The 26,555-nt window shown below is 53.6% G+C and overlaps 1 protein-coding gene across 1 annotated transcript; it reads right to left on the reverse strand.

Annotated features, from left to right (window-relative positions):
- Window positions 1–4,095: 4,095 nt before the first annotated feature.
- On the reverse strand, window positions 4,096–26,555 carry SLC5A9 (solute carrier family 5 member 9). Its single transcript, XM_047084865.1, has 14 exons — window positions 26,412–26,555; window positions 24,434–24,505; window positions 21,157–21,261; window positions 20,644–20,808; window positions 19,356–19,461; window positions 18,685–18,765; window positions 18,182–18,387; window positions 17,866–18,001; window positions 17,292–17,399; window positions 15,020–15,170; window positions 13,089–13,257; window positions 11,238–11,453; window positions 7,845–8,004; window positions 4,096–4,304 (listed from the first exon to the last, which is right to left on the reverse strand). Exons 1-14 carry the CDS (start codon window positions 26,550–26,552, stop codon window positions 4,096–4,098), a joined length of 2,025 nt encoding a protein of 674 aa, XP_046940821.1. The 5' UTR covers window positions 26,553–26,555.

Below are 26,555 nucleotides of genomic sequence, written 5' to 3' on the forward strand. Positions count from 1 at the left end.
ACAAAGCAAGTAGTAGCAAAATTAAGCTCGGGCACAAGGACTTTGGAGTCTTAAGCAATTCTCTTAGTTTGATTTCCCAGAAGCAGCACATGAGTGCAGGTGCAAGTAGTTTATCGGTCGGGCGATCCCAGGAAACACCGGCAGGAACAGGAGGAAATGAATCAGGAAAGGGGAGGCGGCTATTTAGGACGTGTTCACGGACAGGTTAACGCTGTGGGCCTGTAGGCCACCAGGGCTCCAGTCCCTGAGAACCTCTGGAGATGGTTCACAACAAGCCTCCGACTTGTTTGACCAACGCTTGTCTGTCATTGGTTGAGCCTTGCTCTTAGGCTCTTAACTCCCCCGCACTTCCAGCCCGCTCTGTGCAGGTGGCTAAGCATTTTTCTGCAGCCAGAGAGAGCCCTCGGCAGAGAGTTGCAGGGCTTTGTTTAGGAAGTCACCCAGCAGGCAGCACTGGTGCAGGCCTGGGAGACGTGGGTGGGGCTGGCAGCCTCTGCTTCGGTGGTGGTGGTCGGATGCAGATTTCTCTCCTGTCTCTGGTCAGTAAACACCAGAGCTCCGCCTTAGAGGTGAGAGGCTGAAACAAAACGTGATTTACAAGGGAAGATTAAATAGGCAAATGAGTAAATACTATCCCTGTGTTATGGGAACTTACCATGCACATATGCACCTCACCACCTTTGCACATGCTGTCCCTCCACCTTGTGTGACTCATCCTAGAAAACTCCTACTCATCCTCCAAAGTCCAGCTCCAATATGAACTTGACTGTTAGGTCCTTGCCTGACTCCTCAAGAAAAATTCATTGCTCCCCTCTTTGCTCTGACAGCACGCTGTGCCAGCTCTGAAATAACAGGACCACGTAGTGTCCGTGTCTCCTGTGCACCCACCACGGTGCTACTATTACTAGTAATAGTAGCTAACATTTATGGAGTTTAATTATGACTTTATGTGCCAGGCACTGTTTAAAATACTTTATGTTAATTATCTCACTCAATCCCCTCAGCAACTCTATGCAGTGGCTGCAATTAGCATCTCCAGTTTGTAGAAAGGAGACGGAGACGTTAAGCAAATTTCCCAGGATCATGTAGTCAGCAAGGGGCAGAGCTAGAAGTTTCCAGAAAGTCAGGCTTCCAAGTCCCTGCTCTTAGCTGCTGTACAGAACAGCCTATCTTTGGCTGCGGTAGAGAACGGGGCCCAAGGACTGAACCCTGGGGGTATTTCTAGCAGTTTTTGTAGGGCCTCCTGCTAGGCTGGGAAGCACGGTAGAGAATCTTACAGGGGTAGGCAACACGAGATTCACATTTTACAAAGACCCTTCTTGCTATAGTGTGCAGGGTGAACCGGAAGAGGAGAGCTTGAACACAGAGGCTGGCGCAGTGATCTGGGAAAGAAATAATGAAGTTCCAGGTTTAGCATGAGCTGGCCCCCGCTCATCTCCCTCAACGCCAGCCAGCGCGGCAGGGCTGACACTCCTGGGTGTGCAGGTGGAGCATCTGGACAAAGGGGCTGTAGCAGTGAGAATGCAGCCTGGGGGCCCTACAAGGGGTCACATAACACCAAGGTGGAGGGGCACTTTTGCTCACTTGCCCAAGAAGGCAGGTGGCCTAGCGATGGCCTTGCCAATCCAGACATTTTATTTTATTTAATTTTATTTTATATTTTATTTAATTTTATTTATTATTTTAGAGACAGCGTGCAAGCAGTGGAGAGGGGCAGAGGGAGAGAATTTTAAGCTGGCTCCACACTCAACATGGAGCCCGACACAGGGGTGGATTCCACAACCCTGGGATCACGACCAGAGACGAAATCAAGGGTAAGACACTCAACTGAGTGAGTCACCCAGGCGCCCCCAATCCAGACATTTTAAGCTGCTTTTTTGTTTCCTGATTGTGTCATGCTTTTCCCCCACCTCTGTGTTTTGAATATTTGGTTTCCTCTGCTATGGATACTCTTTCACTCATTCATTAATTTATTTTTTTCACTTATTCGTACAACACATTCTTTTTAGCATCCACCATGTGCCAGTACCTCTGTATTTGACGGTGATTCGGTGGGGGAGCTTACAATCTAGGGATGAGATGAATATTAATGAAATCGTTATACAGATGTCACTCTGACACTGTCTTCAAAGGTCAAAGGGGACCATGAGACTGTATGCTGGGTGCTGGGGACTTATCTGCTCCAGAAGGCAGGTGGCCATGGTAAGGTCACCACTGAGACAATACGGTTTCCCTTAGGATGTGCATGACTTTTATGCTGATGTGAAGACAAATAGGAACTAACCAGGCGAAGAGGGTAGAGGAGAGTGGCCACCCTTCCTGCAGCCCTACTATGTTTGACAGCGTGCTCATGCACCCCTGGGCTGGAGGACAGAGGTGTGGATCCAGACAGGCTCGACAAAACAAAGAGAGGGGACATTGAGGAGAAGGCCTGCAGGATGGGGAGAGTGTGCAGTGAGGAGGGAGTGAGCACTGCAGTGCAGACAGCAGGTTAGAGCCTGGGAGATCTGTGGGGAACCCTCATAGCAGGCTACTGAGGAGCTCTGGAAAAGAGGCATGTTCAATATTGAATTTCCAATTGTGCTTCTGTGGTTTAGGATTCTTCCCCTCCCCAAGCCTTCAGTATAATCGGTTGCACACAAATCCTTCATGGGAATGGTTTTGGGGAAAATCAAGGGGGAAAGCAGAGTTCCCTGTAAAGTCAGTGGGGAACAATGAGAAAAGCACGGGCAGGTGAGGTGACACGGGTAAAGTCAAAGGGTCAGAGGACACTGAAATTTGGAGCAAATTTGGCAGCAATAGGAGGTGTGCAAAAAATCAGCCATTTAAGCCTCAAAGGACTAGAATTTTAATTGTGGTCAATTATAGTGAGTGGTTAGCATGGAGTGATGATCACAGACAGCACTGGAGAGGGTCTGACGAGAGTAGGGACAGCCTAGACGCAGGGAGAGAAAGGAAGGGACCTTCTCACTGCGTCCTTGGCAATGGGACAGGGCTGTGGTCTCTTTCCAGACACGTGAGACGCAGTGTGTTAACTCCAGCTGAAGGAGGCTCCCCCTCCAGCCTGCTCCCCCAGTCACAGCCCAGCCAGCCACCACGCAAAGCCTACCATTTATTGAATGCTGTTACTTTCTGGGTACAAAGTCACTCGGGACATGGCCCTTGGTCCTCGCCCCTTGGAGTACTCAATCTCCTAGGGGAGATAAACATGACAGAACCGTCATCAGTGCCACCACAGAGGCAGGTCCAGAGGACGTGGGAGCAGGAGTGGGATCGTGACCCAGTTTCCGGTCATGGTGTTTTCCAGGGTAGGTGGGTGCCTGGCAGGCAGAAGGAGAGGGGCAGGGGCCCAGGCGCCGTGGCTCCCAGGCCACCCATGCTAGCCCTCTTCAGGGCTTATTCTTTTCAACAAGTCCTGTCTCTCCAGCTGGACTCCAAATTCCTCAAGGCCGTGGAGACTCTGCACGTGTTTGGACGTGACAGTGGGAAGGGGCAGAATTTGAGTGGTGCCAAGGAGAGTCCTTTGCCCCAGAGCTCCCTGCCCAAAACTCGGTCTGTGGCCACGCTTACACTCCACCCCAGTCCCTCACTCCCTTGGGGCTGTCAGGGGAAGTAAAGGCCCTCTGGGGTAGCACCTGCTAGAAACAGAGGACTGGGGGTGGGGAACTGGAGAGGGAGGGGAAGGAGACAGGGAGAAAGGAAGAGATATGGGTGAGCAAAGATACACTTGGACTTTTGTAATGTTCTTGCTACCCTTTTTCTTATATCCTCCACTCTTTTACACCTTAAAACACATGCATAGTAAAAACTCCTGAATAGACGCACCAAGAGGGTGGAAACTGTTTTTGAGGTAGGGATGTAACGCAGTGTAATGGAAAAAGAGCTCGTTCGAGTCCTGCTGTGTGGCCCTGAGCAAACCCAGAGCCCTCTCTGGCCTCCGTTTCTTCACTTGGTGGGTGTGGGGGGGGGGGGGGTCTGGTGTCTCCTCGGTGGTCGCCGGTTTCCATGGCAAGATGCGAGGGAAGCCTGTCTCTGAGGTCGCAGGCTTGGGCCCCGTTTCCTCTGTGTCCGCTGGAGGTCTGCGGGTCTGCGAAGTCACGCGAAATAGCCCCAGAGGAAGACGTTGACGGCCAGCAGCAGGACGGCATTGACGTTGCAGACGCGTGTCCAGAGCGGTTCCTCGGCGATGCTGGTCAGCTCCCGCTGGCGCGCGGCCGTTTCCGCGGGGCTCAGCGCCCGCTCTGGGGGCCCGGCCAGCCCGCAGAACCAGTCCCACAGCAGCCGGCCCCAGCGCCTGCGCCGGGCTGAGGACCAGGAGCGGGGGGGGGGGGGGGGGGGCAGGCCAGGTGGAGGGAAATGACAAGGGGGTGGGGGGAGGGAGAGCTGGTGAGACACGGAAGAAAGAGGGGCGGGTGGCTTGGGCCCCTCCTGCGAGCCAACAGGCCGGGCGCCCGGCTGGGACTGGGAGAGAGCTCTGGCTACAGCCCGTCTGGCTACAGTCCCGCCGTCCAGCAGAGCCTCCCAGTGCCTCAGGGTGGGGTACGGGGTGAGGATAACGGGGTTCATCCCCATCCAGAGCACGAGGACAGGCGGGGCAGGATCTGTCCCAGGAGGGCCGGAGAGATCTTCCCGCGCCAGGGCCGCTCCGGCTGGTCTGCCTGAGGTCCCGTGCAACCCCCCTCCGCGTCTCCCAGCGGCAGGCTCTTTTCCTTTCGGATAGGCCTGCCGCACCGCGCGCTTCTTCTCCGGGTTGTTTTGAGCATCGAATGACAATGGACATTTGGTAGCGTTTTAAAAAGTGACTTGTGCTGGAGCAGCAGGGAGAGGCTCTGGAAACTGTAATGTTCTCACCACACGTGAGACTGTGCCCATGCAGACCCTAGCACCAGGGCCGGGTTGCTTTGAGGTTAAAGGGTAGCAGAGTTCATTAAAAACTACGTTCGAAAAGAAGTAATAAAGTATTTTTAGGGGGTTTCCTTTTTGCATTAGCGGATAGCATATTAAAATAAAATATGAAAACCTTTTCACTGAGGTTGAACGGAACCCACATTACTGTCTTAATGACTTTGGCACTTGGTACTTGGTAAGTTCAATGTGACTACAGAGTGTCAGAGATACGAACACTCCGGATGCCATCTGGTCTGGCTCCCTCCTTGTACGGAGGAGGAGGAGGAGGAGGAGGAGGAGGAGGAGGAGGGGGAGGAGGAGGAGGAGAAAGGCTCAGAGAAAGGAAGGGACTTGCTTAAGGTCATCCAGTGACAAGCTGCACTAAGCAGTGCCAGGCATGTGGCATTTCAATTCTACTAGCTTTTATCATTTTACAAGCCCCTCCAAGTACTCTCTTCTGATTCTCAGGCCCCCCCTTAGGGGCAGATGACACACAGGGAGTCACGTGCCGATCCTGAGGCCCAGAGCGCCTGTTACGAGGTGCTCAGCACATCTAAGTGTGTCCACAAGCTGGCTGTATACACTTCCTTCAGATCCACTCTGCTGTCCTTAACAATTTTTTTCATCGTTCTTTTTCTAGGACACAAAATCACACTGCCATTTTGCTGTTTAACCTGAGGACAGCACAGATGAGGCTTCATGCCTGTGGGTCTTTTGTGAGGGGGAGTCCAGAGTTCACCTTTATTTTATTTTATTTAAAAAAATTTTTTTAACGTTTATTGATTGTTGAGACAGAGAGAGACAGAGCATGAATGGGGGAAGGTCAGAGAGAGGGAGACACAGAATCTGAAACAGGCTCCAGGCTCTGAGCTGTCAGCACAGAGCCTGATGCGGGGCTCGAACCCACGGACCGCGAGATCGTGACCTGAGCCGAAGTCGGCCGCTTAACCGACAGAGCCACCTAGGTGCCCCCAGAGTTCGCCTTTAATGGGAAGGAGCGGGAAGCTCCTCCTTAGCCTTTCTGGGGAGCCAGCCCCCAATAGGGAGCAGACATCTCTCTGCTTCTCCAGGGCCGGGCTCTGCCCTGTGGCATGGGGGCCAGCCGGGGGGAGGTGCGACCACCACATGAGTCTGCAGTGCTGGGGGTCAGCTGGGAGGGCACAGGCTGTGCCCTTCCTTCCCAGCTTCTTCCTCTTTGTTCTCTTGCTACCTGCCTCACCTAAAAGAGCCTGTGCCTCCTCTGTGCCATACATTTTACAGGGGCCAAGACTTGCTTCTTGCCATGACTGGGGGAGAAACAGTTTTGAGACCCCACCTGGTGCGTGGACCACAAAGCCTGAGAAAGAGGCCGGGGTTACATTTTGCAGAGCAAAACACACTGGAACTAATGGGGCACCTGATCGGACTTTGAGCTTCAGTGGCGCTTTCTGAAGTAAGCCCTTGTGGGTTTTGACCTTGCAAGTTTGTAAAGGATTACATTCTCCGTTACAGATAGCTTTTATCGTGGACCACTGGTTTTAATTGCCACAGTTTGGGCAAGAAGATGTGAGTCTTAGCTCTTGGTGGGGTCCTGGAACTTACGATGTCATTAGATCCAGGCATGTGGCTGTTTCTCTAGGAAGGGCCTTAAGCAAAGGTGAAGGGCCTCGAGAAAGGTGGGCACTTTCTCAGGTCTTGGGGGAGCACAGGCCCCCCCACCCCCGAGCCGGGGAAGGTGAGGGACCTGAGCAGCACGGTGCCACCAGCCGTTCAGGTCCAGCAGCTGGCGCTTTGATGATCTTACCTAGGCTCTCAGCCTGAGTTATTGAAAGTTTGGATACCAGAGGCTTGGGAGGAACCCCCAAACCCAAAGGGACAAGGCCGCTGCCGAAGGCACCCCAACTCCACCCAGGTGCTGGGGTTCCCTCTAACTGAGGCGGGAAGTAAATTTAGAACTTACATTTCATTAAATTATTAATTTCTGAGGGCAATAGAATTTGATTTGGGGCTTTTGCTTGCAAACGAATTTTTCTGACTGTAATTTTTCCTTAGGAATTTTATTATTTAGGAAATCTCTCCGATGTCATTATATCAGAATGTTTTAATGGCGTTATTTAATCACACTCTAGAAAAGCTATAGCTGCATTTTGTCTAAAACAGCTACATTATGTCTTATGCCAACTTTCCACTTTAGATACCGTGCGGCCTTGGAGTAAACCTAACTCAGGTACTGTTCTAACACCTTTGAGAGCCTCCAGGGGGCAAAATTGATATGGCCCATAGCAGCTCAAGGAGGATGCCCATAGGAATGGTGGTTGGTCTGGAGGGACCTGATGAAGATGGGGAGAACTGTATAGACACACGGCTGCTCTAGTCCCGGGAGGGACAGCCATGCTTCTGTGCGACTAGAGGCAGAATTGCTAAGCTCTATGGGGAATAAATGAATAATATGGGTGGGGCACTGTTACTTTGACGTGCCTGGTGTTTCCTTCCATCTGGAGGGAACTCAGTGTAACACCCTTTGATTTTCTGACCTGAGGCTCATTCTCCGCAGGGGAGGTGAAGAGACGTCCCTGCTGGTAGGTTTGGGAAGCGCGAAGAGGGCATGCTTGGCTCTGTCTCTCCCTCCTCCCTCTCGGCATTGCAGTGCTCACAGGGGCAGGCGGCTGATGGGCTCCCCTGCCTCATGCTGGCCTTCAGTAGAAGGAAGCACACCTCCCCATGGATATAAAATGAATCTTTCCACCTGTCCTTTATCAGTAACAATAAATGGCAATATTTTGGCTCTCATCTGCCTTCTTGTTTGTCTTCTCAAATAGTTTAATAGCCATGTAGGAAGGGAAGGTGACTGTTTTGGCATCCCTCAGAGACCCCATTCCCTATGACTCCCAAATGTGGGTCTTTGGGGATCCGTGACATGGCATCTGTCCCCATTGCTCCTCTGCGGTGTGTGCCCCCCAGCATATCCCCCAGCCTACCTCTGTGCTGGTCTTGGTCCTGGCTGGAGTTCTCTGTCTGTCCGCCTCCTGGAGGGCATGCCCCAGATGGCATCTCTGAGGTCCCTGGTGTGCCCTCTGGGGCCTCCTTCTCCAACTCAGAGTGGGGATGGCTCCGTGTCCACCACGTGAGGCGAGCAAGCTGGAGGGAAAGAAAACACCGCTTGAGTCGGTTACTTTTGAGGGGCAGTCTTACTGTGGGAAAAGACAACCCCCTTCAAGGAGGCCGGCAAAGCAGTGAGGAGCTCGAGGAACAGGCACAGGGCCGAGTCAGGAGGCCTTGCTCCAGCCGAATGCTGTCTTTGAAAATCTGCACCCCTGAGCACGTGTTCCAGGCTCCATGCTCGGAAACTGGGAGGAAAGAAGCCGGACAGGGAGGCAGGTGCCACATGGCAAGAGGCTTCCAAGATCTGGCTGTGGAGTTGATACTCGTAAACAGAAACTCGTAGGCAATGGAGAGTCACTGCAGACTTCAAAGGGAAGAGACTCTAAGTTGTGGAATTTAGAAAGATCTCTTGGAGGGGTGCCCGGGGGGCTCAGTTGGTCAAACATCTGACTTCATCTCGGGTCATGATCTCACAGTTCGTGAGTTCGAGCCCCGCATTTGGCTCTGTGCTGACAGTTCAAAGCCTGGTGCCTGCTCGGGATTCTGTGTCTCCCTGTCTCTCTGCCCCTCCCCCACTCGTGCTCTGTCTCTCAAAAATAAATAAACATAAAAAAAAAAAAAAGATCTTTCAGAGTGAATCAAAGGGATCCTGCCTGGAGGCTGCTGGAAAAGCAGAGCAAGACGTACAGAGCCTCTGGGATAGATGGAGGGGGCAGTCTTTGGGATGTTGAGGAGGAAGACCCACAGGCCTTGGTGACTGATTGATTGAGCCGGGCGAGGAATCCGCAGACATGGCTCTCAGGTTCCTGTCGTGGGTCATCAGATGGGTGGTGGGCGAGCTGGAGGACTCTGCCTAAAGACTGCCAGCAGAGCCCGCCTCCGCAGGGTGGAGGTGTCCAGGTGAGGAGCACCACACCTGTGTCCCGTGGACAGCCCTGGTGGCTTGACCTCTCCTCCCTTTCTGGAGGCTCGGCAGAACGCACAGCACAGCAAGTCTTTTGGCTGATATCAGTTGGACCCAACCGTGACTGAGCTCTGGACGGCCTCCTTTCCAAACAGCCTTTTTTCGTAGCCAGGCAGCTCTTGGTTCCATATTGACCCAGGTATCCCCTGCCCCGCCCCAGATTCCTACAAATATGTACAGCGGTGCAGGGTGAGAGGCCGTCTTCTGCGGCCCTACCTGCCGGCGTCCAGCTACGCCTCTGCGTGGTCGTGAGAGCCTGGGCTGCGTCTTCCCTTGTAAGTACATCTTCATAAATGTTACTTCAGACTTACACCGTGTGTCATTGAGCAGTATGTGGGCGGTGTCACTTCATGGCACGGGAGGCAGTTGGATTTGGGGTTTGAATCTTTGGCTAGCGACAGAGAATTGAGTTTTGTCTTCATGTAGAGGGTGGTTGAATCCACGGACACAGATAAGATAACTCAGAGACAGTGTGGGGAGAAGGGTTATAGGCCATATTTGGGTTCCTAAGGAACCCTGACATTTAAGACCACAGAGAAGGCAGAAGAGCAGAGGGTGGAAAGACAATACTGGAGAGGAATATGTCACGGAAGTGAACGGAAGAGAGCCCTTCAGGAGGCAGGGGGTGGTCAGCGGTGTCTGGTTCTCAGAGCTCACTGAGGATGAAGATGAGGATGTGACCAGTACTTTCTGCAACAAGAAGGTTATTGGGGTCTTGGCGAGAGCAGTTGCAGTGGGAAGGTGGGACACCAGACTGGATGAGACGTATACAAGAAGTGGAAAGTAAGGCCTGGGGGGGAGACCCCACTGCACGGTGTCCTGGTGAGGAGCAGGGCGGGGGGCAGGGGAGGCAGCCGTAATTAGGGAAGGGAGGGGATTTTCAAGTGTGAGACATCTCAGTGTGGGGCTGAGAGAGCAGACAGTGGAGAAGAAGTTGAAGATTCAGGCAGTGAAGAGAGACCATTTCTGGAGTGAGCCACCAGAGAAATTGGTCTCTCTTGGCTCCTCAGTAGGAATTAATGGTACCAAGGGTATAAAGTCGTTTTGCAAACTCTAAAGCACCATACAGGTCAGAGGTGTTATTCATAACTTCCACCCAATGTTTCAGGGACTAACTTCTGGCATGGGCTCTGTTATTTTTGGGCTGAATTGTGTCCCTCCTTCAAATTTATATGTTAAAGTCCTAACCCACAGGACTTCAGAATGTGACTATACATGGAGAGAAGGCCTTTAAAGAGGTAATTAAGGTTAAATGAAGACAATAGAGTGGCCCTAATCCAACATGACTGGTGTCCCTATAAGAAGGGGAGACTAGGGGGCGTGTCTGGGTGGCTCAGTTAACTGTCCCACTCTTGGTTTCAGCTCAGGTCATGATCTTGCAGTTTGTGAGTTCGAGCCCCACATGGGACTCTGTGCTGATGGTGGGGAGTCTGCTTGGGATTCTCTGTCTCTCCCTCTCTCTCTCTGCCCCACCCCTGCTTGTGCTCTCTCTCTCTTTCTCAAAATGATAAATAAACTTTAAAAACAAAAGAAGGGGAGACGAGGGCACAGACGGGCACAAGGAAAGAGAGGGTGAGGACAGAGAGGAGAAGGCAGGCATCTGCAAGCCAAGGACAAGAGGCCTCAGAGCAAACAGCCCTACAGACACCTTGACCTCAGACTTCTCACCTCCAGAACTGTGAGGACATACCTTTCTGTTGTTTCACCCCCCAGATTGTGGTTTCGTGTCATGGCAGCCGGAGCCAATACTCTTTTGCTCTAATGAAGAAAGGTTTCAAAAGACACCTTCAAAGTCTGAAGACTGGCAAATCTGTGAGCACAGGAGTGGTGAGGGCTTGCTCTGGTGGACTCCCCTCATTTACCTGTGTCTCAACTGGCCAATGAATCCCTACTCTTTCTTCTAGGGCCAGCTCAAAGTGACCTTGTCAGGGAACCTGATGCAGCCCCCAGGGGTGACAGCCCCTCCTGTCCTCAGTCCCTCCCTTTGAGCTTGGTCCTTCTTCACTCTCTTGTGGTAGAGTAACTGCGTGTGCTGGTGCCTGTCCCCGACACTTGCTGGCAGGCCCCATTCATCTTGGTAACCCTAGCACAGAGCCCGGCACACAGTAGGTGCTCATTGAGTAAATTTCCCATTGAATGAATTACTTTTCACATGGGAATTACTAACCCAATGAGCTCCTCCTCCCAAGGACTCTGTGTGGCTGCAGAGGAGACAACCCAATGGAGTAAAACTTGGTGGTAGAATTTCAGACACTGGGGGTAGGGAGCACATTTCGTGGGGCCCCAGGACAAGCACTCCACTTGCCTTCTCCTCAGGGATGGGGGTGGTACAGAGGCTGACAGTGACGATGACGATGGCAGTGAGCCCACAGAGCAGGAGTGCAAAGTAGAGGTAGTGGAAGTCCTTCAGCACGGCCGGCCTCCGGTCCACCTCCCCGCAGGCTGGGGCTGGGTAGGAGAACTCCAGGATCATGCGCAGAAGCCCGACTGCCAGGCCAAACATGAGGCCCCAGAAGGCTCCCTGTGGAGAGAGGGCAGACACGGGCAGGGGTGAGGTCCAGCTGCAAGGCCCTAGGAAGCTACAAGCCACTGGGTTGTTAGGGTATTTGCAGGTCCGCCTTAGTGAGCTCCCCATTAATGCTGAGGCTTTGTCTGAACTCAAAGACGGGCAGAGTGGTGCACTGGGAAGGGCACAGGCTCCAGAGTCAGACACACTAGGATTTGGATCCTGGCTCCATTCCAGAACGATCAAAGCAGTGACTCAACCTATTGGCTTGGAGTTTTTGTGTGTGCAATGATAAGAGAAATTGATAAATACTCTGTATAGATGCTTAGTATTCAGCTAGAATGGAATATGCTTTTGTAATAAGCAAGGAAAACCAGGATCCCCCATCCTGATTTTCTGTTATAATAAATTAAAAAATCAGAATAGAGCTCTTCCTGTTTTGCTTTTTAAAAAGAAAAGCCCCGGGGCGCCTGGGTGGCGCAGTCGGTTAAGCGTCCGACTTCAGCCAGGTCACGATCTCGCGGTCCGTGAGTTCGAGCCCCGCGTCAGGCTCTGGGCTGATGGCTCAGAGCCTGGAGCCTGTTTCCGATTCTGTGTCTCCCTCTCTCTCTGCCCCTCCCCCGTTCATGCTCTGTCTCTCTCTGTCACAAAAATAAATAAAAACGTAGGAAAAAAAAATTAAAAAAAAAAAATAATAAAAAGAAAAGCCCCAGCACCTCCCCTGTCTTGTTTATAACACCAGTTGACCTAACCTATACCTGTTTCCCATATGTATTTTAAAAAATGAGATGCTGATCCCGATTTCAAGAATTCTGGGATGAGCAAAACACTCAGAATTCAACCAAGCCCTGCTGTGCGCCATGGTTATCAGCAGGGAGATTCGACCTCTGGAAACAGTAGACAGATTGCTGGGTACTCCCCCGGGAGAGGGGTTTCTGAGGTCTCCTTTGCAATGACTTTGAGCTGTCATGTGGCTCCTGCAGAGGCTGTCCATGACATCCCTTAGCCCCAGCGGAGTTGGGCCCCTCTTTTCTATCTGGGGTGGGGGAGGGGTTCCTGGGACTTCTAGCTCCTCCAGGCTGTCAGCTTTCAGCAGCTTCATGAACGGCGTGCCTGCAGGGTCCTCCCCAGGTCCGCACTTTGCTTCATTGCTGTTATGTTGTCTACATACAGAACCTTATGGTGTCAGAGAGGAAACAGACTCCAGAGGTCCTCCAGTCTGACTTGGGCTTTCACACACGCCATGCTACGTGTCTGGAACACTCTTCTCTTCCCCATCAATCCTTCGGCCTAGGCTCAGATGTCACTTCTGACCCCCTCCCAGGCATCCCATAAGTTAGGTGCCCCTGATCTCTACTCTCACAGCAGTTATTATATTTCATTATTATTTCTTATTGAATCACCTTTTCTCCCATCTGGCAGGGATGATTCCCATCCTTGTAAATCATTGCATCTGGGAGCCCCCATAATAGGATCGATGAATGTTTGTTGAGGGAATGAATGAATCAAGACCTGATGGGTGGGGAGACGGAAGCCTGAATGGGGCAGTGGGTATGTCTAATATGTCACAGAGAGACCCTGGATTAAGGACAGATCAGGTCTCCGGCCCCTCTGGTGTACTGGGAGAGACAGGTGTCCTGCTGCACTCACAGGCTCTGTGACCCTCTTGCAGAAGATGGCCAGCAGGAAGAGGGCAGTGATGGGCGGGGCCAGGTAGCTGGTGACAGACTGGATGTAGTCGAAGAGCTGCCCGCTGTTGGAGCTTTGGATGATGGGGATCCAGAGGATGCTGATGACAACCAGGAACACCACAAACAGTCTGCAGGGAGGACACAGGGCACCGTGAGGCGTGCTCGGGGTGGCTGGGCATGGGGTGGGGGGAAGGCGATGCAAAGGAACCAGGAAAGGGGAAGGGAGGGGATGCATGGGAACAAAATTAGAGAATGCTATGAGACCGGAAATGCCAAGGTTCTGGAAATGCAGACTGTTCAAATCCCAGAATATCAGAATTCCAGAATCCAAGAAACCCAGGAGTTTTGAGTTGGATGTCTTTAAAGTCATAAAGCCCACCTGTTCTTCAGGAAGGAATCCACACCTTTCACAGCACCACCCACCTCAGTAAATGGCCTCTGGTCTTGGCTTGGGATGCCTTTCCTTCTCTTCTGCATTCAAACCCTGTGCAAGAGAACCCTCTTCTCCAGGATGGCTTTAACTTCAGGGACTTTTCCCTTCTTTGGGCTCCTCCAGATCTAAGCCCTGCACCCTTACACTGGCATTTAGCTCATAACAGGTACTCCACCTTCGTCTCCTGACTCCCCTTCAAATGATCCTGGCTCAGGCTCAAGTTCCCTAATGCACTTCCTTCGGATTTTTTGTGAAAACAGTGAAAAACGTTTCTTGGATGGGCTGGGTGCAATAATGCATGTGGCCAGGAGATGGCGCCCAAACCACACTGATGGATGAAATAAATGGCAGTGAAACTGGGCTGTGAGGGAGCTCAAAGGACGCTTCTTTGGAAATGTCTCTGCACACCTGTCCTCTCCTCTCCCTTCCCTCACACATTTTCTCTCTCAGGCCCCACTAGAGCGGCAGCTACCACAGTCTACAGGGCGATCCTTAGATGCTCAGGTGCTGTGCACAGGGCTGGGGGCAGAGTGAGCAGGTGCTAGGGCTCCATTAGGCAGCAGTGGACTGAAGGCATCCTGGTGGAAGGAGCAGTGTGTGCAAAGGCAGGAGATGGAAGAGAGCAAGTTATGGAAACTCAAGTACCGCCTACCAAAAGGGAAGAATAAACGGTATTCCAGAAACCTGAGTCACAGAGCCTTAAATTAGGAAGCAAAGATTTCAGACAGTGCCCCTGTGTAAACCCTGTAACCTGTGTAAACACAGCAACCCTGTGTAAACTACAAGCCTAGGGAGGAAAAGAAAATAAGCCACCAAGTGATACTTTGAAAAGCATAAAATCAAAACCAACAAGAGAAAGTTCAAATACTTCAGCTTGGTGTGTAAGGCTCTGCATCCTTTGGAGACAGCCTTCCTAGGGTCATCTCCATGGAGGCAGGCCCCACGCCGCATCATGAGACCGCGAGCAGCCCTCAGGGCAGGGCAGGGCACGATGTCCCTGGGTGCCCAGCGCCAGGTGTGATGCAAGGGGGATGGACGGGGCGGGGGGGGGGGGGGTCCGATGGAGAAAATTAACAGGCTTTCTGTTATCCTGGAATATGGCCCAGAGCCGATCCTGAAGCTCCTGGGGGCGAGCTACTTGCTAACTTCCGTCCACTCACACAGCTCACCTTTCCCTTCTTAAATGCCTTGTCAGCTTCTCTCACTCTGTCGCTCACTTGCAAGAGAAAGTTGAACACAGAGGGAAGAGATTTTTTTTTTCCTCCTTACTCTGGAGGAGGAGCGTCCAGAGCCGGCGGGGGACTAACCTGAGGTCATGTAGGGATCTGACGCTAGAACCAGGTGCTGGGACTCCCCACCCGCAGAATCTCCCCAGGGCAGCCCAGGGCACAGAGGGGGGCGGTGGGGGGGGGGGTGCCTGCAGGGAGGGGGGAACTCCGGAAGGGGGCGCAGCGCACCTGCCCACCACCATCAGCTCCTGCTCTGTGGCCTTCTTCCGGAAGCGCTGCCACACGTCGATGGCAAATAAGGTGCTGCTGCTGTTGAAGATGGAGGTGAGTGAGCTCATGAGGGCGGCCAGGATCACGGCGATCATCAGGCCCCGCAGACCTGGGGAGAGGCGAGGTCTCCCGTGAAGGCCAGCTCCGCCGGGAGCCATGGAGGCTGCAGCGTCAGGCGGAGCCGGGAGTCTGGGGGTGGTGCTGGCCCTGCATGAGGTCCCCCTCCATGCAGATAAGGAGTCCAGGAAAACCAGAGGCCGTCTTCTGGATAAGCTCTGCCTTCGCCCCGCTCTGCCCTCTGCCCTGCTCTATGGCCTTGGGCGAGCCATCCCATCCACCCTGCCCAGTGCCAGCTCCCTTATCTGCATCCCTAAGAGCCGTGCGGCTAAGTGGTCCTTCAGGTTCTCTGCAGCTTTGACGTCTCAGTCTGGGCGTCAGAGCCTGGAGACACTTGGTTAGTGGGCCCCTGATGGGGAGGAGGGTGACGGTTAATAATTGAGTGTTTTCAGTTTTTGTTCTTTTTCACCGACACTGAGGTGCCAGGTTAAGGCCCTCGCCTGGGACGGGTGGCCCTGGGAAGCCCTGGATTTGTTTCCTGGTTCTGCAAGTAACCAGGTGTGTGATCTTTGAACTAGTTCCTTCCTTTCCGGGCCTGTTCTGCCCCCTGTGGCAGGAGAGGGTGGATCCCGTTGCTATCTGAGGTCTCTATGACTCAAATTACCAAGATTCTGGAAACATGACTACTCATGTTTCCCTGGGGAGATGACTGTCCCTCAGCCCTGCCTCAGCCCTCTTTCCTCTCAGTCCAAATACTTAACCACCTCCTGGAGGTCTCCCTGAAAGACTCAAAATGTTCCAAACAAACCTAGGCCAGCAACTTCCAGCACCTTCTTCCAGGGCCTGTTGTTTCTTTGGTTAATAATATCCAATCTCCATACCAGACGCTCAGTTACCCTAGACCCCCCTCTTCTGCTCCCCTCCCACCCTACGTCCCTCAATCAGCCCCTCTGTGGAGGCCCCGTCCCACCAGCTCCACTATTTCTTTCATTCATTCCCTTTTTTCTTTTTCTTTTTGTTTTTTATGAGCCGGAGGTGCAGAAGAAGAGAGACAGAGAGAATCCCAAACAGGCTCCATGCTCAGCAAAGAGCCCAATGCGGGTTTTGATCTCACAACCAGGGGATCATGACCTAAGCCAAAACCAAGAGTGGGACACTTAACCGACTGAGCCGCCCGGGCGCCCCAATTCATTTCTTGTTCTACTGAAGGGAAGGGGTAGCCCAACTCAAGGACTTCCCTCTATAAACCTGGCTCTTTTCCTACGTCTCCACTCTCAATGTCATCGTAAATCCCGGACCTGGAGGCCTCCCTGGATCCCTCTTTCTCATCCCTCAAACATGATCAGTCATCAAATCCTGCCGCCTCTACCTCACAAATATCTTTTAAAACCCTTTCTGTCCATCTCTGAAACCACTGACCTGGTCCACACCACTATCACCCCTCACCCGGGCCACGGCAAACCCCTTGTTAACTGTCTCTCTGCCTCCCCTTAAGCTGAACCCTCCGTGCAGATGGTCCCCCTCACGTGCTCTGGCCTAAAACCCAGCATAAAGGCTCTGCTCCACGGTGAGGCATGGCCACGGCCTCCTCTCCAAGGCTATCCATTCCTCCCACATGTGCGTCACACAGGTGACTCTACTTCAGTTCAGACTTCAGTTCAGACTTCATGCTCTCTCTCAGCGCAGGGCCTTTGCACACACAGCCCCTCCTCCCCCAAATGACATTTCCCACACCCATCTGGCTTTGTCTGCCTAAGATGTTCCTCAGGATTCAGCTCCGTTTCCTCTCCTCCAGAAAACCTTCTCTGACATTCCCAGGTGGAGCCAGGTGCCTCCTTAGGGCTTCCTCGGTGCCGCTGTGTCCCCACCCTGGTGACATAGTATTGTACCCTCTGTGAGCCCGGGTGTCCTAGAGATGGCATGAAGCCTCAGAGTAGGGGCCTGCCTTTTATCCCTGCCTTTCCAGGATTAGAGCCAGAATGGGTGCCTTACAGATGTTTGTGAAAAGTGTCTCTGTGTGTGTGTGTGTATTGGGGAAGGAAGTGTGGAGGTGAAAGTTTTTTATTCCCTCTTTGCATCCGTGTCCACGTTTAGTGCAATCCCTCCTGGGCACTGGGGATTGGAGGAGGCTGGGGCATGGAGTGAAGGGTGGTGTGGGGGAGACAGGACTCACCAACAGGCATGAGGGCTACGACCAGCTTGGGGTAGGCGATGTTGGAACACCCTACGCGGGCCCCGCAGATGCTTTGGCAGACGTCAGGGTCTACACAGCCCACCTCATCTATAGAAGAGTGATGGCCGTTAGGGGCGAGTCAACCTGTGTGTGCCTTCTTGGTTCGGCCCAATATTTGCTCTCCAACCCTACAGGGACGTGTTTACTGGTGACGCTGGTCTGTTGTAGAGGCCAGAGGGTCAAGGGGCAGGTAGATGTCTCGGTACTATGATTTAGCTGTCGCTGGTAAATTCCTTGACCATATACTACCCTGCAAAGCCTGGTAGACGCCTTTGCGTTTTAGGCCTTACATCTTGATAAAGGGCAAACATCCTCAGAAGGCACCAAGAATGCCTTCATTGTTCTTTCCCTTATGAAGGGAAAGTAGGATTTTAAAATGATATTCAGATACAAATTTCTTCTACTGAAATACTTATTGTATGTGCGGCCCACAAAGCCTAACGCACTTCCGATGTGTTCTTAATAGAACTAGCATGTGACCCCTCCCCCCAGTGCAACATTGCCCAGCTCTTACCTGGGTACAGGGCCCGGCTGATCATGCCAGGCATGACGATGAAGAACATGGGCAGGATCTTCAGGTAGCCCCCCAGCACCGAGCCTCCCTTAGCGTGGGACAGATTCTTGGCAGACAGAGACCTCTGCACAATGACCTGAAAAGGGAGCAGTGGAGGCGTGCCACTTAGGTCAGGTGGGGCTCAGCTCAGCCATAGGTGAGCCCTGAGGTAGTCCCGGAATGAGTCCCAACAGTCTGTGCACCTAGATGCGTGGTTTTCCCACAGGGAGCCACCCCAGTGTGTGATGGTCCGGGCCAAGCTTGTCTGGGGCATCACCTGGTCCGTGCACCAGCACCAGGTGGCCAGCACCGTGAGCCCAAAAATGAGGCCTGGCCAAGGAATGTCCCCGCTCACAGGGTCCCGGAGCATGTGGAAGGCATCAGATCGGGGGAGATGGCAGGTGGTATTGGGGACTGTGGCATTAGGGATGGCCTGTCTGTACCGTTGCTCCAGGCCTGGGTACCAGCCCACCTCCTGAAAGCCTATGGAGAGAGACCACAGTGAGTAACACAGCTCCAAGACCCCAGTGGACCTGTCACATGCCCCCACCCCACCTCCCAGTCCCATGTGGAGCCCCGGGGCTTGGAACTGGTATGCAACTTGGGAATGAGGGAGGGATGTGGGGTGTATTGAGATGTTCGCTCTTTGGCAGTCCCACCCTGGAAATGGGGGTAGGGAGGTGGGGAACATGACCCAGTCACAGCATGGAGGTGAAAGCCCAAGACAAATCGGAGAGCAATTTTGATGTGATGGTGGGTATATTCAGGTCTCTACCTTACCTAGAAACATGAGGACCAGGGCGCCCCCCACCATGATCACCGTCTGCAGAGCATCTGTGTAGATCACGGCCGTGAGACCCCCTGGGGACCCAAGGAGAGGGCTCATCAGTCAGTACCAACAAGGGGTTCCTCTCTGGCTGCCCGCCCTGTGCTTGGCCACACTGGGGAGACCAGACAAGACATGGAGTCCTCTTAGCAGGTCGATTCTAGCCACCTGCCTTCCCCCCACAGGCTGGTGCGAGCCACTGGCACTCAAATCTAGCTCTTTCTCTCCCCAGTGGCCCTTGGGTACCGCAGCTGCACCTCCCTCCTTTGTTCTTGTTGTTTTTAATACCCCAAGACTATTCCTCTGCTGGGCTGATAGTTCTACCAGGAATACTCCCTCCCTCCCCACCAAACACCATTTAAATTCCCTATATTTGCAAACTGACTTAGCCACAAGCCAGGAACCCAGGTGCCCAGGCCTATGGGAGGTGCTCTGGAGGAGACAGAGGAAGGCAGGCTGGTGGCTTTGTCTGGAGCAGTCCACAGCCACACTACTCCTGGTGACAGTCCCCTAGTCACGCTCCTGCTCACTGTAGCATCCCTAGGTGACCCCCCTCCACCTCTCCCTGTCTCTCTGTCTCTGCTCCAGGCACCTGCACCCCAACACGACCCGCCCTTGGCCTTACCTGCAATGGTGTAGACAGCTGTCACCACCAGAAGCATCACCGTGGAGAGGTATAGGTTCCAGCCCAAGGCTATCTGGATGAACAGGGCTCCAGAGAAGATGTCAGTCTGCAGAGAGCCGGGACCCAGGAGTCCAGGTCACCTGAGGCCCTCGCTGTGGCCACCAGGGTATGATGCCTCCTGCTCAGCCATACCAAGTGCTGTCAGCCGTCATCACATAATGAGGCTGAGCCTAAAGTGCCATGCTGAGGAGAATGGGCTTGGCCTCAGGGATTCTGAGGAGCCGTGGAGATTTTCAGGCAGAGGAGCACCGCATAAAACTTTGAAACCGAGAGCAATGAGGTCTGGTGGCACTGATGGGATAGTCTGTGGGCCGTGATGGCAGGGGGGAAGGGATGAAGAGAAGACAGAGGAGAGGAAGTGGGGAGCAGGGGTTGGAGAAGAGAGAGCAGGCACCCAGAGGCCCTCTTTTCCCTAGCAGAGCAGAGGCCCGCCCAGCTGCCAGGGGGCCCACGCTGACCAGACGGGCAGGAGCCCCAGGACAGATGACCGCACTTCTGGAGGCTCTACATGTTTGGGTTTATTAGAGGACCCGGCTGACCAGACAACATGCTGACTTAGGCTTGTTTTCCAGCATTGGTGGACAAGTGGCTGTACCATTTTTCCCATCTCTCGACCTGGCAGCTCGTGGACTCAGTCCCCTTCAGTGCCTGCTTGCTGATCCCATTGCATGGCTGTTTCATGAACCCATCCCAGGGCTACAACAGGACGGAGTGCCAGGACGCCTGCACCGGGTCACAGGACCCAAACTTTAGTTCAGTCCCACAGCTCTATTCTGTGTGGACATGGACGAACCATCTGCCCTAGGTTTGTTTTCGGAGTGTAGGTCAGAGGAGGAGGAATAAGGATCTTTTGAACAGTGACATGTAGGCAACAAATTCATGGTGCTTAATGGAGGATCAGTTAATGGAGAGAGAAATGAATGAATGCACTCTAGATTAGGAATTATTTAAATAGACGCACTGTCATTTACTTAACAGGTACTTCTCATTCATCTGTGATCGCTCCACTGCTGAGGGAGAGCGTGCATTGAAGGTACGTGGATTCATGCTTCCTCCCTTCCTCCCTTCTATCTATCTATCTATCTATCTATCAATTATCTATCTATCTACCTATCTATCATCTATCTATCATCCATCCATCCATCCATCCCTACATCCAGCAACAAGCCATGACTCAAGCTCAGCATTTTCAGGGAGACAAGATGGCCACATTGCGGTGGGTACTCACTGAAATCTTGGTGAAGATGTAGAGGATGAGAGACAGGACAGACATGTACACCTGGATCCTCTGGCCCCCGAATCGCTTCTTCAGGTACTGTGGCATTGTGACCACACCAGCAGCAATGTACACGGGGACAAAGATCCAGCCCAGGGCCAGAAGGAGCCAGGTTGCCTGGGAGAGTGGGGAGAACAAGAACAAGAGACATCTACCCGTGTCCTAGATGCACATGGAAGGACAGCCTCCTGTGCATGTCACGCTATGAGGGAGCACCGAACTGGGAGGCAAGGGACCTGGGACCTGATTTTAGTGCTGTGTGACCTCTGATGAGTCCCTCTGCCTTTTCCAGGTCCTGGTTTCCTCATCTGTGAAATGGGTTCTCGATTTACCATACAGCCTCTCCAAGCACCTCCGAGGTTCCTCTCAGCACTAAAGCCAGGGGTGGGGTGGGGTGTGGGGTGTGGGGTGTGGGGCGTTCAGACCCTCGTTATCTCTGAGAAGCCTCCAGACCAGCTTCCTTACATTCCATTCGAAGCCCCCAACAGCAAGGCCTCCGGCAGCTCCTGTCCCAGCCAGGCCGATGAACAAGCCACTGCCCACATTGCTGGACATCAGAGAGGCTCCAATCTGCAAGGCACAAGTGGGGTCAAAGGTTGGGGTCAATTTTAATCCAAATCAATCTACAGCCAGGACCGTGAGCTTCAGGAGCTGTGAATAGAGCAGGGCCTGGGTCAGGAAATCAGAGGGAGGAGAGGAAGGGAGGGAGCAAAGGGGAGAAGGGAGGGAGCTGACGTTTATTGGGTACCTACTGTATGTGGGCACGGTGTGAGGCATTTCATAGGCACTAATGCACTTAATCTTCATAAACATTTCAAGGGATAGGTTTAATCTTTTCAATTTACAGAGGAATGAAATAATGTGAGGAAAAATGAAGCCGCTGGCTCCAGGTCACCCAGTGAGTGAGTGGCCAAGTGGGAAAGAAGGGAAGCCATGGGAAACAGCATCCATGCAGGGAGGACAAGGCCCTGCACTGGGACCACCCATCTAGGGGCCTCCAGAGGCAAGGATGCTGAGGGGAGGAGGGGAGGTCCCCATGAGCGGGACTGAGGGAGGCCCTCTGCCACCCAGTGCCTCCAGCACCAGGCCAGGCAGAGGGAGGAGCTGAGGGGCTGAGCACAGGCTGGGCCAGCCTCGGAGTTGAGATCATTTTTCCCCAGGAGACAGCAATAGACACAATAATATAACTCTGAGGCAATAGACACAATCTGATGCAATAGACACAATAAGGACGACATCATAGCAGTTAGTACATACACAGCATTGCCAAGTGCCAGGCACTGGTCTAAATATGTTAACTTGGGGCACCTGGGTGGCTCAGTCGGTTAAGTATCTGACTCTTGGTTTGGGCTCAGGTCATGATCTCACGGTTCATGAGCTCAAGCCCTGCTCTGAGCTCTGGCTGACCGTGTGAAGCCTTGTTGGGATTCTCTCTCCCTCTCTTTGCCCCTCTCTGCTCTCTCTCTCTCTCTTTCTCTCAACATCTATATATATACACACACACAAACTAACTCAACCCTCACCACAGCCCTATGTGGTAGGTCCAATTATTATCCCCATTTTACTGAGGAGGAAACCAAGGCACAGATAAATGACTTGCCCAAGTTCCAGAACTAGTAAACAACAGAACTTTTGAACCCTGGCTGTCTCACTCCAGTAATTAGTGCATGATTGTTGCTGGGCACCTAATAAGCACTCATTAGTGTTATCTCTTATTATTTGATGGGATCCTTCACTGGACGGGAAAGGGGCAGAGGGAGGGGCTCCGGGGCCTGGGCAGAGGCAGGACAGAGGTGAAGAGCTGTGCTCCAGCCTTGCGCCCTGTGTGACTTTAACAAAATCACTCCCTCTTGCAAGTCTTCAGATTCCTCACCTGTAAAATGTAGGGACTCACCTGCTCCCACTCACTGACTGTTCTAGCGGTGCTGGGCGATAGAAAGTGAGAAAGAAGGAAAGGTACTGAGACATTCAGAAAACAGCTGAGCAGCACGAGGGCACAAAGATTCTCATGCTGAAGCCACTCCGTGCTGCCGCACACACATGCACACACACACACATGCACACACACTCAGGTGGTCCTGGGGACGCTGGCAGGGCTGGTGGGGAGCGCCTGGCCAGAGCATGGAACACTGGGTCTGCTCCCTCACTGGGAGCAGCGAGGTGCCTCGGCCCCACTCAGCCCAGGGCTCCCAGCTCATGACTGGAGGAGTCATCAGTCAACAAGGTTGGCAGGGGGACCAGACGGGCCCGTCGGGGACAAGGATGCTGTTACTCCTTCTGCTCTTAGTTTCCCAGCCACACACTCTGCTCAGGCCACAGAGAGGGGAGTGAGGCACTTCTCAGGACTGACCTGGTAGGGAAGGGTGCAAAGCAATGGGACCTGCGTAACAGATGCCCAGACACACAGACACACGGGCTCGTGTCACAAACAGGACCAAGCAGAGCAGGTTGTGCGTCCAGGAGCAGGCAGAAGCCCTGCCCCACTGAGGCTCGTGGGAGGCAGGGCTTGTCTCTACACCCTGCTCGTCTGGAGGACACCCTCCTCCTGCTCGGAGGCCTCAGGTTTCCTCACACTTACAGTGAGACACAGTTTCACACGGAGCAGGGAGATGTCCTCTCTGCAGGACTGGATGGGCACCCAGACACCCCTAGCCACTCTCCTGGATGGACCAGAGAGGCCCTCTGTCCTGCTTCTTGTCCCTCTTACAGACTCATCTCCAGGGCTGTGATGGGGGTGGGGGAGGGTGAGTACCAACTGAACAGAGTGCCCTTCCGTCTGTTGAGGTGATGGCTGGCAGGGACCAGTCACTGTCCCTGTGAGCTTCCAGCCCCTCGCCCCTCACACTCCTGGGGATTCGTGCTAGAGGCATGAGAGCTCCTTGCCCCTGCCTCCTCCTGTCCCAGATACTCGAACCTTCCAGAGAGCTCTGTCAATGTCCAGGGCCCCCTCTACTCTTCAATGAGTCTGTCACCAGTGCAGGCAAGAAGAGTGGTGAGAACCAAGACAGGCTGTAGGGACGGCTGGTGGCATGTGAGAGCATGCACTGGTGTGCCATGCGTGTGAGCTGTGCGTGCCCAGGCGTGCACACAGCCTCAGCTACCAGGGGGCCTGACAACTCCATCCTGCCTTTTCCAGGCAGGGCTCACCTCCCTCCATCGTGTTGCAGGAATAGGAAGTTAGTTTTGAGGAGCGAGAGAAACAAGTGAGGTGGCCTGAGGGGGGAGATGGGGCTCACAAAGGTGTCGGGATCGATTCCCTGAGGATGCTGGGGATTGGACCTCTGTGACCCCCCCCCTCACTTCACTCCTCTACAGTACTAAGCAGATGTGTCTGCTTCCCATGAAAGTCTTTGCTAATCCCACCTCCCCTGAGGCCAGAGGCTTCCTGCACGTGCTCACAGCCCCTCTGTGTCCCCCAGCTCAGCATTCATCCTGTTTTCTGTGAGTCTGTCTGCCCAGCTAATCTGAGCTTCTCCAGGATGGGAACATTCTAGATTATTTCTGTAGGTGCAGTGTCCAGCCTAGGGTATGCACTTAAGAGGCGCTTATCCGGGGGGGGGGGGGGAGGGGGGGAGGGGTGCATTAATTAGCAAGGTCTCTCGGGTTATAGGGTGACTTTGGGCCACAGAGAAGGAGCCCAGAGCCAGGAAACTTATCTGGGGGGCTGCTGCCTTGGTCCAGACAAGAGAACACAAGACGAGGATCCAATGGTGGGAGGAGACAGGGGGGAAGATCAACTCACCGGCCACCAGGTCATGGACCTCCCCGCCAGGAAATAGCCGCCGATGGTCCCTCGGCTTGCGCGAATGGACGACTGGAAAGAAAGGGGAGAGAGATGAAGGTTTCCTGAGCTCCTCCACCTCTGCCCCACCTCAGCTCCCCATTCCTGGGTGCAGGCACTGGGGTGACACAGAGCAGGAGAACTGAGACATGCAGTTTCACAGGTTTTATTCTATGTGCCTATGAGAGGGTCACAGCCTCTCTCTGGACCTCACCGTTCATCCCCTGGGCTGGTGCAGAGAGCAAAAGGGCCGACAGAGATTAAAGCCTTCATGAACAGCACGGTGCCTGGCAAGTGTGCAAGATTATGGCTATTGTCTCCTGAGCCCTCCCTCTGTCCACACTTGTGCCAGGAAGTGATTTGTATCTGAGAGGCTTGCATGGAGGCGCCCTCTCCCTCCTTTCTGCAGGACTCCCACACACTGGGGACGGGGGTACAGAGAGCCCAGGAGCCCCCGGCAGAGGTAGGGCTCTGTTTGGGGGGCTTCTCTTGCCCTGGCCTGAAGTCAGACCATGCTGGGTAAGCCTGTGCAGGACCCACACAGACCCCTGCCCTGAACTGGTGGGTGGTGGTTTGCAGCCTGTGGCGGGGGGGGGGGACTGCTCTGAACAACAAAAGGAGAGTGGACATGAAGGAACTTCCTCTGGGGACTAGGGGCTGGCAGCAGGGCAGTGGGCAGGGAAGCGGAAACTGGAAGACTTTATTAAGATGCCAAAGTCAACAGGTCTCTGATTAGGTCTAGAGGTGGGAGAAATACCTGAAGGAGAGGAAGGAAAAAGAGAAATGTGAAAGGAGCCTCTTTGCCCCCAAGGAAAAGTATGCAGTCACTGGGGAGTGATGGGGAGGAGAGAGGCTGGTGCTTGTTAAGCCTTTGCTGGAACTTTCCTTGTCACCTCTGGTCTTTGGGCAGGGCCGGATGAGCAGATGGAATCATCTCACAAGTAAGGAAACTGAGGGCTGAAGACAGGGAACAGCTCGTCCCAAGTCACTGAGGACTGGTTCTTTTCCTCCCAGGAGCCAACAATCAGCTGCTTGCCCATTTCTCCTTCACACCAGCTTGGGAGGCAGGGGCTGTTCACCCTGCTTTGCAGATAAGGAAACTGAGGCCCAGAGAATGTTCCCGAGCTTGCCACAGTACCAGCTGGGACTGGAACCATTGTCCCCTGCCTCCGGAATGCGGCCGCGGCCGTGATAATAGCCACGTGTATTGTTGCCAGCCGAGTGCCAGCCTCTGCCGGATGCTTAAATGTGTCCTTTTGCTCAATGGTCATGACCACTCTACAGCATAGGCTTTATTATTCTCACTGCCTGGATGAGAAGACTGAGGCTCACAGATCATTCGCATGTGCCCAGGGCCCTGTGGCTCTAACAGTCATAGCTGGGATCTGAACTCAGGGCTCCCTGACCTCTCAGAGCCTGGCCCCTTTTCCCGGCACCGAGGCTCAGGTGAACAATGGAGAACAGAAGGACCTTTGGACTCACCTGGCTCCCTTCCCATGAGCATTTGAACCCCAGCTCCGTTAGAAAGCCCTACTCCTTGCCAAGACACCCAGTAGTGGAGGGTGGATAGGCCGCGAGTAGAGCGTCCCCAGAGCTGGCGATGGTGGCATGGGGAGGAGGGCAGGAGTGGGGCTCGGGCTGCCAGGTATGGGTGAGGCCAAAGGCAGCAGATGCATAGAGACAGGGAGCTGGGAGATGGGGGTCCCAGCCTGGACTGCCTCAGCTTGCTGTGTGCCCTCAGGCAAGTCACATTCCTCTCTGGGCCTCAGTCTGCCCATCTATAAAGAAGGGGTTGGAGAGAATGACTCCTAAAGACCTCTCCATCTCAGCCTGTGCTTTCCTGATCCCCTTCCCCCTGCCCACCTTGCCCCCAGCTCCACGACCAGCCAGAGGTGAGAACCTGTGCCTGCCTCCCCCACCAGGCCCCAAACCTACTCACCCAGATCCCCACGCCAATGACAAAGACAAAGTAGACGACCAGGACCCCTATGTCATAGGCATGCAGGCTGACTCCGGAGCCCAGTGCTGAGCGTGGAGCTGTCACTGTCCTGACCCCACTTCCTGAAGTTCCAGGCCCCATCGC

Source organism: Lynx rufus, unplaced genomic scaffold, assembly GCF_022079265.1.
Source record: "Lynx rufus isolate CCGP_SWC_20201006 ecotype Redwood Valley unplaced genomic scaffold, mLynRuf1.p SCAF_2, whole genome shotgun sequence".
In the NCBI taxonomy this organism is placed as follows: domain Eukaryota; kingdom Metazoa; phylum Chordata; class Mammalia; order Carnivora; family Felidae; genus Lynx; species Lynx rufus.

Coding starts and splice junctions, on each gene's coding strand:
- SLC5A9 (XM_047084865.1), bottom strand. CDS start 26,552: ATGGGGCCTGGAACTTCAGGAAGTGGGGTCAGGACAGTGACAGCTCCA. Junction 20,809..21,156: donor TTGGGGGCTTCGAATGGAAT/GTAAGGAAGCTG, acceptor CCACTCTCCCAG/GCAACCTGGCTCCTTCTGGC. Junction 18,388..18,684: donor CCTGGTCCTCATGTTTCTAG/GTAAGGTAGAGA, acceptor CTCTCTCCATAG/GCTTTCAGGAGGTGGGCTGG.